This window comes from Vicia villosa, unplaced genomic scaffold, assembly GCF_029867415.1.
Source record: "Vicia villosa cultivar HV-30 ecotype Madison, WI unplaced genomic scaffold, Vvil1.0 ctg.000101F_1_1_3, whole genome shotgun sequence".
Taxonomy (NCBI): Eukaryota; Viridiplantae; Streptophyta; class Magnoliopsida; order Fabales; family Fabaceae; genus Vicia; species Vicia villosa.
This window is the reverse complement of record NW_026705013.1, coordinates 253,576-264,342: the sequence shown is the minus strand read 5'-3', so window position 1 is coordinate 264,342 and position 10,767 is coordinate 253,576. Positions and strand designations below refer to the sequence as shown.

The following is a 10,767-nucleotide window of genomic DNA, read 5'->3' as shown; positions in this document are numbered from 1 at the left end:
AACTCGCAGTATGTGAAAACTGATATTTAATTTTTCTATTGAATCATGTTATTGTGTTGTTACAGGACAGTTTTGAAGGAGTTCTAAATTTGTTTTGAATTAGTGACAGCAAGGTAAAGGAGATCATCAATGTTATATGCAAATCCATTGGGAACCTTCAACACCATTTTCATAAAATTAGTCACAGCACCATCATCTGCTTTATTTGTGATCAAGGGCTGACCAGGCTGTAAAAAATGAAACAAACATTAAATTAAATTAGCGCTTTTTACATTCTACCAAAAACTCTATAAACATATATATAAAGTCTCATAAACCCACATTCATCAATTAGAATACTATAGTCATCCAATTCATAGTACCATTTCAGGTCCAACCAAAGCTTCAATCTCCTACTGTCATAGCATAATACTATTGTTATATGGTTCATGTTAGAAAATATACTAGCTACATATTTGTTAAGCTAATCCTTGCCTATAAAAGCTTTATGTTAGTGTTGTCGTTGGAGAATAGCGGAGAACCAAAATCCTATCATACACGTTGTTTTGTGGCTCCATTATTGCAGATTATGGCAGAAAATCCGCAATATGGATTGATATTTTCTATTGCGGTGAATCCAAAAACAGCTATGTATATCCGCCATATAGCGCCACCATGACTGATATTTGATAACACCGAATGTTATGTAAGTCACATAGCTTCACATCACCCACAATATTTTTTCCAAACAATCAATAACTACATCATTTTCACATAGAGTGTCAATTAAACTATACACAAAAGTTATATAGTTTGTTTCTCCAAATTCCTATAACTTTCTTACATTCAATTCAATCAATTCTAATATTTTCAATATAGCATCCACTTAGGTTGTGACAGAATAGATCATGTTATAGTAGTATACATGTGCAGTTAGTTACTATAAATACTGGAAAACAGAATAGAGAAGGATGCAAAAATAAAGTTAACCAAGCCAAAAAAATCTCTCTTTAAAATGCTGAAAGCACATCTGACCTTAATCAATCTACTATGTCAACCTCCACCAAGGGTGTGTTTTGAAGCAAAAAGTCCACCAATCCATCAGGTACTGAGGAAGGATATTTCCTTTTTACTTTCAGTGACTTCAAGTTACATAAGGAAGAGAACTCAAACTTCAATAGATCGGGAACAAGAGAAAGAACCTAAGGAATCAGGACTTATTAGTATTTTTCATAACTGAAAATGATACAATTTTGTTTCTCAAACAAAACATGCTATAAAGTACCTTAAGAGTGGTTGAAGTAACTGTCAATGATTTGATATTAGCAAGCTCCACCAACCAGTTGAGTAGAACCAAAGGAGTATCAGCCGCAAGAACCCAATAATCGACATCAATACTTACATGCTTGACCGTGGAGAGATTGCCATTGCTCCGACAGAGTTTCTGAAGAGGAAGACCACTAAAATTAAAGGTACAAAGACTTGGTGCAGATAGCTCAAATCCAAAGTAGGACCTATGTTCCCTATAACTCATGATTATCGTTAAATTGACAAGTGTGGTACTTGATATGCAAAGGTTTTGTGAATCAAGAACTTCACATTTGTCAATGATCAAACTGTTCAACTTCTTTAACGCAGAAAAAGGCTCGGTGCATCCATCATCGCCAACAAGAAAGGTGAATGACTGTAGAGACAAGGTGGTTAATGCTGGCAAATTTAGAGAATTAGGGAAAAACGCTCGCATATGATACAATCTAGAGCGGAAAACAGAAATTTTAAGAGAGGTTAAAGTGCGAGATGAAAATAAGCAAGGCGGAAATTGTTGAAAATGACATTTGAGATAGATATTTAAATGCTGGACATTGTGTGAAACAGCGTATTTTATAATCCATTTGAGTTGGCGAGGTTTCCTAATTGCATAGCGGTGAACATCAAGAGTATGGAGTGAGGCTGAGTAATCCCGGAGAGATAAAATATTAGACATGAATTTGTTGAAATTTTGAACAGCCTCGACGCTAGAAGCACCCCGGACTGTTTTAAAGTTTGAAGAACTTAATCTAAGGACGTGAAGAGACTTCCAAATATTCTTCCATCTCTTGGAGAGGATGCAAGTCTGAACCACTCGCTTGGCATTCAAAAAGGAGAGTATGTGGAGTAAAAGGCAATTGGGCAGGTCACTGAGTCTGTCTTTGTTTTCATAGTAATTGTGTTTATGCCTTGCTCTCTTCATTGTCTCATAGAAGAAGCAGCGAAATTGAAGAAAAGTGGAGTGGTTGTTCTATGAAGGGAAAGTTGAAATGCCCCTTCCTCTTCCTTGATCTAAACTATGATGTTACTAGTAACTGATTTTTTTTCGCAATTTCTATAATAATTTAGAGATAAGATTATTTTCATAAGTGTCATCCATTGCATCATTAAATCAATGCACTGATTCATATAGAAAATGATACCACTTTAATTTGTGAGAATAATAATTACAATCAAAGTATAACTCAAAGAAGTTGAAATTGTTTTTATTATTAGTGAAGACGAAAGGCTAGATGAATACGGTGAATTCATGCTGGTAGAGAATAGACATTGCAACAGGAAATGGATAATCCGTTTCCCAAACTTCTCCTAATAAATAAATTTTATTTATTGGCTATTGGTATAATTTTACAAATTTATTTTAGGATGGAGAAATAATAAATATTTATAAAAGAATATTTTATATGAGTTAAAAGGTCACCGACCGTGTAAAATAGTTTTTTAAAGTAGTCATCTAAAAGAGAGTCATCAATCTGCCTTTTCTCATTTTATATTATGTAATATAATTAAAAGTATATTTAAAAAAAGGAAAAAAGGAATATGCACTGACAGTGTAAAATAGTTTTACACTGTCAACCAATGACGATCATGAATCAGGACAGATCAGACTGAAAATTTTAAAAAACTTGTATGACATGGCAGAATGTTATATTCTAATTGGATGACAGTGTAAAACTTTTTTACACTGTCAGTGCATAACCATTAAACTCTTAAAAAAAATAATAAATTGATTGAGGAAGGTATTATAAAAAGTGAGGGACATGTTTTGGTTAGGTGTGCCGGTCTTCGACGAAAGTACTATATTGCTGCATTTTTTGCGTTTTGTGACAGCATTGAAAGGAAAAACAAACAACAAAAGGGCTCTGATATTTTGGTTGGGAGTTTGTTGGGCAATATGGACTACACGTAATAACAACATAGTTTTTAATAACGGTGGATTCGGAGTGGAAGATATCGTTGAAAAAATTGTTGAGAGTACATGGTTTTGGCATGCTGTAGGTTATAATCCTTAAAGGTGTAGAGATTTTTATTCTTGATTTAGAAGTCCTTTGGACTTTATTTAAAAAACCTGTGTCTGTTGTAAAAGGCTGAGTACATTTTGTATTCTTTATTTAATAAAATCCATAGCTTATAAAAAAAAAAGGTTTTATAATTAGGGCTTTATAATTAGGTATTACATCTCTGTTGAGATATAGGAAGAGGAAGAATCAAAAGCGAACACGGGTACTCTTTGGTGTTCTTGTATTTAACGAGTGATTGAACTTTTCCTTCATAAAAGAACACAACCTCAGTTTTCTTCAAATTTGACTCTTCTTCTTGTTCTTCTGTGAGACAATGAAGAGACGAAGGCATAATGATAATCACTGCCTTCCAAACTGTGAAAACAAAGACAGACTCAGTGACTTGCCCAATTGCCTTTTACTTCACATACTCTCCGTTTTGAATGCCAAACGAGTTGTTCGGACTTGCATTCTCTCCAAGAGATGGAACAATCTTTGGAAGTCTCTTCCCGTCCTTACATTAGGTTCTGTCAAGAAATCCAACCAATTCATGTTTAAAATCTTGTCTCGTCGGGAATCCTCAGCTATTCTACACACTCTTGATTTTCACCGCTATGCAATTAGGACGTGTCATCGAGTCAAATTGATTATAAATTATGCAGTTTCACACAATGTCCGGCATTTAGATATATATCTCAAATGCCGTTTTCAACAATTTCCCCGTTGCTTATTTTCATGTTGCACTTTAACTTCTCTTAAACTCTCTGTTTCCCTCCCTCAAATGTATAGTAAGAGAGTGTGTTTCCCTAATTCTCTGAATTTGCCGGCATTAACCAGCTTGTCTCTAAAGTCATTCTCCTTTTGTGTCGGCGATGATGGACGCGTTGATCCTTTTTCCACTTTAAACAAGTTGAATAGTTTGATCATTAACCAATGTGACGTTATGGGTGCAAAAAACCTTGGCATATCAAGTACCACACTTGTCAATTTAACTATAATCATGACAACCTCTTTCGGAATTGAGCTATCATCCCCAAGTCTTATTACATTTAATTTTAATGGTCTTCCTCTTTAGAAACTCTGTCAGAACAATGGAAATCTCTCCACGGTCAAGCATGTAAGTTTTGATGTCGATAATTGGTTATATAAGGCTTCTACTCCTTTGGTTCTACTCAACTGGCTGGTTGAGCTTGCTAGTATCGAATCGTTGACAATTACTTCAACTACTCTTCAGGTACTTTAGAGCATTTTTGGTTTGAGAAACAAAATTGTTTTACTTTCAATTATGAAAATTATTATTGAAGTGATACTAATTCTCCCTGATTGCTAATTAGGCTCATTCCCTTGTTCCCGATTTATTGAAGTCTAAGTTCTCTTCCTTGTGTAAAATTTAAGTTGTTGAAAGTAAAGAAGAAATATTCTTTATCCATACTCGATGATGGACTAGTGGAGTTTTTGCTTCAAAACTCACCCTCAGCAGAGGTTAACATTGTTGATTATTGATTAATTAAGGTCAGGTGTGCATTCAACATTTTAAAGATATATATTTTTGTTGTCATTAAAGATAAAAAGTATTAACTATTGAATTTGCAGATTCTATGAGCAAAGTACTAATTCAAATTGGTCAAGGGTTGGCTATTTGGCTGTGGCTTTGGCTGAGTTAAGGTTGTTGTAAAATTACTAAGCGCTAATAGTACTAGTAGCAAAAATAAGGTAATCTGCTTTGTCTTCTTTATTGGTAATTAAAATCTCTAGACTAGGTTGTTTTTCTGTTCATGGAAGACACAAATAATATATCTGTTAGTTGTTATTCTATGAATAAACTCATTCTAATTGATGGATGTAATTTAAGTTTAGGGTTAATGAACTTTTTGGTCCCTCTAAATATTGCAGATTTCGTTTTTAGTCCCTCCAAAATTTTCCTTTAAGAAATCGTCCCTTCAAAATTTTTCGTCTAAACTATTGGTCCCTAACGTCAAATTTGCTAGAGATTAGCTACGACTTTAGCCACTGATTAGCTACGAAATTTGAAATATTTAAAGGGACGAAAAAGTTCATTAACCCTTAAGTTTATGATACTTTAATTTAAGTTTATGATACTTTAATTTAAGTTCATGTTAGTACAGAAACGTGAATACAAGTCAGAGTAGTGAGAAAACACAAAAGCTTTGTTCGGTTCGACCAAATTGCTTACGTAGTTATCCTTCCATCTTATTGATTCATTTTGAATTATAAATTCTACAAATTAGGATTTCAGTATTACAAACATATATAGGAATAGTAATGATCTAGATTACAATAATACCCATAAACCGTACCTTTAAACTTGTGGAATTCAACCTGTCATGATATATGGATGTCTTCAAAGTTTGAACAAAACATTTATATATTTCTGAAGAAGTTCTATGTTTAGATTTGGACCCTTGAGAACTAATTTATCCGCAAAAATATAGAAGATGCACTACAACGCGGAAGGGCTTTAAAAGCGCTTATTTTGGGCTACTAAAGCGCTTTAAAGCGCTGCCAAAGCCTGCGCTGCCGTAGGTAACGAAAGCGCTTTTGAAAGCGCTCTAGTAGCCACCCCTATAAGAGCGTCTTTTCCAGAAAAGCGCTCAGGTAGCCCCCCTATAAGAGTGTTTTTTCCAGAAAAGCGCTCTGGTAGCCCACCCTATAAGAGCGCCTTTTCCAGAAAAAGCGCTTTGGTAGCCTCCTATAAGAGCGCTTTTTCCAAAAAAGTGCTCTGGTAGCCCCCTATAAGAGCGCTTTTCCAAAAGCGCTTTCGTAGGTTGCGTTTTTTTATTTTTTATGTTTTTTTTTAAACTTAGGAAGCGCTTTAGTAGGTGGCCCTTTAAGAGCGTTTTTTAGAAGCGCTGTCGTTGCTAAATGAGGTATTTTAAAGTGCAACGTGTTTTTTAAGCCTCCCAGTTCGACCTGTAATATTTTCGACCTGTAATATATTTTGAACCTGTAATATTTTCGACCTGTAATATATTTTTCGACGATATATTTTCAACCATAGGTAGGACAATATATATATACTAATATAATACCATTATAATATCCAAAATTATATATATACATCATTATAGTTCCTGTCAAACAAACTAAATCATGTAAAGTATGATATATATACAGAAAGTTTCACATGTAACTAACTCATGTCAAACAAACTAAATCAGTAACATCAACAATATTATACTTCAAATATTGGCAACAGTATGAACAAATTTAGTAACCATCCTAGAGTACTATAATATTATACTTCAAAAGTTTGATTGTTTCCCGGCCTGATCCTGCAAAGTATGAACAGAACAACACGGTCAATTAAAGGTTCAACAACAACAAAAACAAACATGAACCAACATCCACCAAAGAAACTCAAACACAAAGTCATTATCAAAATAATGTATTCATAAAACTGTTCACACAATAATGTATTCATACCTATATGAATAGTTGCTGAATATAAAATTGACACAAATCCTCTTTGATTTCTTCCAAATTAAGTCTCGTGTAAGAAGCAGCATAGAAGTCGTCAAAGTACTACAAAACAAAAACATAATATGAATGATTTAGTTAAATGTAATAAATTATAAGAAATTATCTTCAGTTATAAATCCATACCGTGATTGGAATCTATAATTGATTCGTTTGAATGATTTGTTTCATAAACCTCAAAACATAGTATCCGCAATCTGAACTGTTTCGTTGTATCGGACACTACATAGAAAAACAAATAAGATTTTATAGTTGTCTTGTTTTATCAAGTAGCATAAATATTATAAGCAAAATTGTGAAAATTAATGTACCTGCACTTTGATCCAAGTAATGTTGTTTGATTTAGTCCGGGATACCTGTGCGTCTCGTTGACTTCGGAACACTTGTATTGATCTAACAAAAATTTAAAAGCATATATTTAGATCAATCTCACAAATAATTAAATATATAAATATACACGAATATTTAGAACGATCCCACTTACGTATCAATCATTGTCTTCATAGCCGGATAATTGGTCCACTCACCATCTACCGAATTCAGAAAATATACCACTTCTCTTATAGGGTTGATAGCAAGCAACAATCAGTGTGCTCTATAAATTAAAACAATAGGTTATATGAAAATTTTGCTACGCAAAAGAAACAAAGATTAGATGAACCAAGAATGAGAAACTAACCCTACTGGTCGGGTATTATACGCCCAAAGAATCAGACTTTCTGTATTGCTGGTGGACAGGAATCTATCGACTAAGCGCTGCCTAACTGATTCCGGTTCCGTAGCAATTGTCATTCCGCTGCAATGGCAGAAGACACGAAACGGAATCTGTTTTACAATGCAGTCCCGCGCAACACTCTATCATACAACAACGTTAAATAAAAACATAATAAACATTAGATTATTTTCATTGAAATGTGTAAATAAATTGTTCGACTAATTAAATAATATATCGGATGAGTGAATATTACCGGATGTATGAGTGCATATTAGCGACGCCTAGTTGTTCATGCGTAAAAATCTCTTCCAAGTCATCTAGTGCAATATTTGACATGAATTCAATACCAAAGATACCTTCATCCATATTGATTTCATGGAAAGCACCATCCTCCAAATCGGACATATCAACAAGTGTTCTGAGCGTCGTCCGGTATCGAGGCACATAAGCACCACCTTTTTTTGCCGCTTGCTTCGGAGGACCCTTGGGTGGTACGCTACGAACTTGCTGTGTCACTTGTTGTGACCCCCGAGCAGATGCCTAAAAATCATATAACAATCGGTAAAATATAAAATCATGCAGTTTTAGATTCAAATTATATATTAACACTTTAAATGTACCTCTTTTAGTGATGCAACAGACTTCTCCTCCTGTAAAATCCCTTTACCCTTAATTGCGGGTTTTGTAGGAGCAGTCTAAAATTAAAATGTAAAAAATAATTAACGTAACGGTGCAGAATTGACATTCAAAAATTAAATGATTCATAATGGTTTTCAATATACCTCATCACCAATGATAATGAGCTCCGAGGGCCATGCAACAAATGACCCTATTGCATCTCGCATCAATGTTGTCTCTGAGACCATGTCAGGTACCGGTAGCACCGCATCATGATCTAATACAACATCAACTGATACTTTCAGGTGTCCATCCGGGAGCGGTCTATGGTGAAGTAAATCTCCCAAAGTGTTGTGCACTTTTCCCTTGCCAACTAGGCGATAATTCGGTGACGATAAGTATAGTTGACAAGATGAAATGCCCTAAACCAATAGTAAATATAGAGTCATTATCATTAATAAAATAGAACAATTTGTAAGGAAAAAAATTTATAATTACCTCAGGAAATTGTCTTTGACAGTTGATACTAGCTTTATCACTAGTTTCTTTCACCGATGAAGTGCTGCACTTTTCTCTCATATACATCTCTTTATCTCTTTGCAATTCAAAGACTTGTGCTTGTAATTCCTGCAATTTTGAAACACTTCTTCATTGGTAGGATTTCTTCTCCTAGAATGCTTGTAAAAAGAGGTTGGAGTCACACCATGACCTTTACCCCTCACCCGACCGAGATACTCAGGAGCATCTAGTACTCTACTAAGTACGCTCCTATCATCCTGGTCCTCACCGGTGGATATCGATTGCGACAAGGTCTCCTGTAATTCATTTACATTTCAATAATTATTAGTGGAGATAAAAAATCAATTATATATTAAAAAATATTTGATTTAATTAAAGACACAGTGTTGTACTTACACATTCAGCATAAACTCTTTGAACATCGGGATCGACAGCTCGATTCTTGCCCACACGAGCTTCCTTCCATAACACATGTACTGGAAGTGAGGTTTCCTCACTTTTCGTCTCCTCTAACTATGCATTGACACAAATGATAAAATCGTCAAATAAAACACATTTAGACAATTAATTAAGACGCATTTCTATTTACTTACAATTTTTTCCTCTAAGCGTGCATATCCCAAACGCCCTTTTTTGAATGGATACGCGGCTTTTGATGCTCTCGCACTATTTGTGGCACTCCTTTTCCGAAAAGCTTCATCTCTCTGATTTACAAACTCAACCCAATCTTCTTCATCAATGAAGATCCCATACTTTTTTGGACGTCCCGGGGCCTCTTCAAGAAAGTTTCCTTCTTTATCCTTAAGATAGGTGTTTGTTAAATAAGCTTTCCACCCTCTATATCTTTTTCTGGCAAAACCAAAAATGTAGCGTTTACGCTCATCTGGTATGTTAAAAGACCTCTGCAAACAAACATACGCATAGAGTGTGTTAGTATAAGTAATTTAAACAAATTATCGTCAAGATAATAACAACAACCATATATGATACCTTAAGCTCGTCCCAAATCATGTCTTTTTTCTCGTCCAACTCTTTGCTTTTCAGATTCCATTTAGCTACGGAGACTGGAATATGCAAACGAACAAGTGTACCAATATAGCTTGTCAACTTTGTAGAATTAGGACCAATTGGTTGGTTATCAGAATTCCATTCCAAATTATATATTAATCATTGATCTCTATGTCGAATGATTCCCTTCATAATGGTGATGCTCATGCAACTTCTTTTGATGATGTATCGGGTGGAGGATTTGTATCCGGAGCATCTCTATCTTGTGAGTTTTCTTGTGGGTTTTCTTGATTACTAGCCATTGAACATGTATCAAACAAACTAAAGCACATTAATACACTATTAATAAGCTAACAATCTATACAAGTCAAATGGAAGTCAAACCATGCATGTACAAGTAAATCGGAATCGAAATCAATGAAATCAGAATAAGCGTAAAAAAAAGAAAGTTGTCGGAATTGAACGAAATTTACATGGCTATGGTAAAACGACCTCACGGACTCAAAAATGAAGTCGATTTTCCAAAATTCAGACCCTAAGCCCGACTTTTGATTACGGGCAGAAGAAAAACCGATAAAAAACAATCCCGAAATGTAAAGATAAGTGCATGAGCAGCTCCGGAATCGTCAAAATAGTATAGTTACATGTAAAGAAGTCGACAAACGGAAACATGATTCAAAAGTTATGTACAAAACAAAAATATGCACCAAAATTGAATAAGTATTGTAACAATCGGAGTACAAATTGAAAAAAGCTATACAAATTGAATATATAACAATCGGTACAAATTGAATAAAGCACATTAGTCGGAATATGTATACTATTACCTTTTTCACTAACATCTCTTTCTTTTCTTGGTAGGATTGTGTTCTACGTGTCTCTTAACAACGCGGACGGTTGGATTGATCCAAATACCCTCATTATGATCATTTCTAGTACAAGATTCATTCTCATTTTGATCGTTTCTTGTACAAGATTAATGCCAACACCAATATCACCTTGATCTCCAATGTTTTCATCAACTATTTTGTTAGATAAAAGCACTATAGACCATTTCGTACTTGTCGGATCATTGACATAGAACACTTGTTTAGCTTGAGAGGCTAGAATGAAAGGCTCATC

The 10,767-nt window shown here is 34.5% G+C and overlaps 1 protein-coding gene and 1 pseudogene across 1 annotated transcript; one reads left to right on the top strand and one right to left on the bottom strand.

Annotated features, from left to right (window-relative positions):
• Window positions 1–1,019: 1,019 nt before the first annotated feature.
• LOC131624087 (F-box/FBD/LRR-repeat protein At3g26920-like) lies at window positions 1,020–2,327 on the bottom strand. The gene is made up of 2 exons (XM_058895076.1): window positions 1,265–2,327; window positions 1,020–1,181 (listed from the first exon to the last, which is right to left on the bottom strand). The coding sequence occupies exons 1-2, from the start codon at window positions 2,207–2,209 to the stop codon at window positions 1,020–1,022; spliced, it is 1,107 nt and encodes a 368-aa protein (XP_058751059.1). The 5' UTR covers window positions 2,210–2,327.
• A 1,294-nt stretch (window positions 2,328–3,621) lies between these two features.
• LOC131624076 (F-box/LRR-repeat protein At3g26922-like) lies at window positions 3,622–4,962 on the top strand (annotated as a pseudogene).
• The last annotated feature ends 5,805 nt before the right edge of the window (window positions 4,963–10,767 follow it).

What these genes read in the sequence shown, in the direction of transcription:
- LOC131624087 (XM_058895076.1), bottom strand. Translation starts at nt 2,209, where the DNA reads ATGAAGAGAGCAAGGCATAAACACAATTACTATGAAAACAAAGACAGA. An exon ending in TTACTTCAACCACTCTTAAG is followed by an intron (nt 1,182 to 1,264) that starts GTACTTTATAGC and finishes CTGATTCCTTAG; the next exon opens with GTTCTTTCTCTTGTTCCCGA.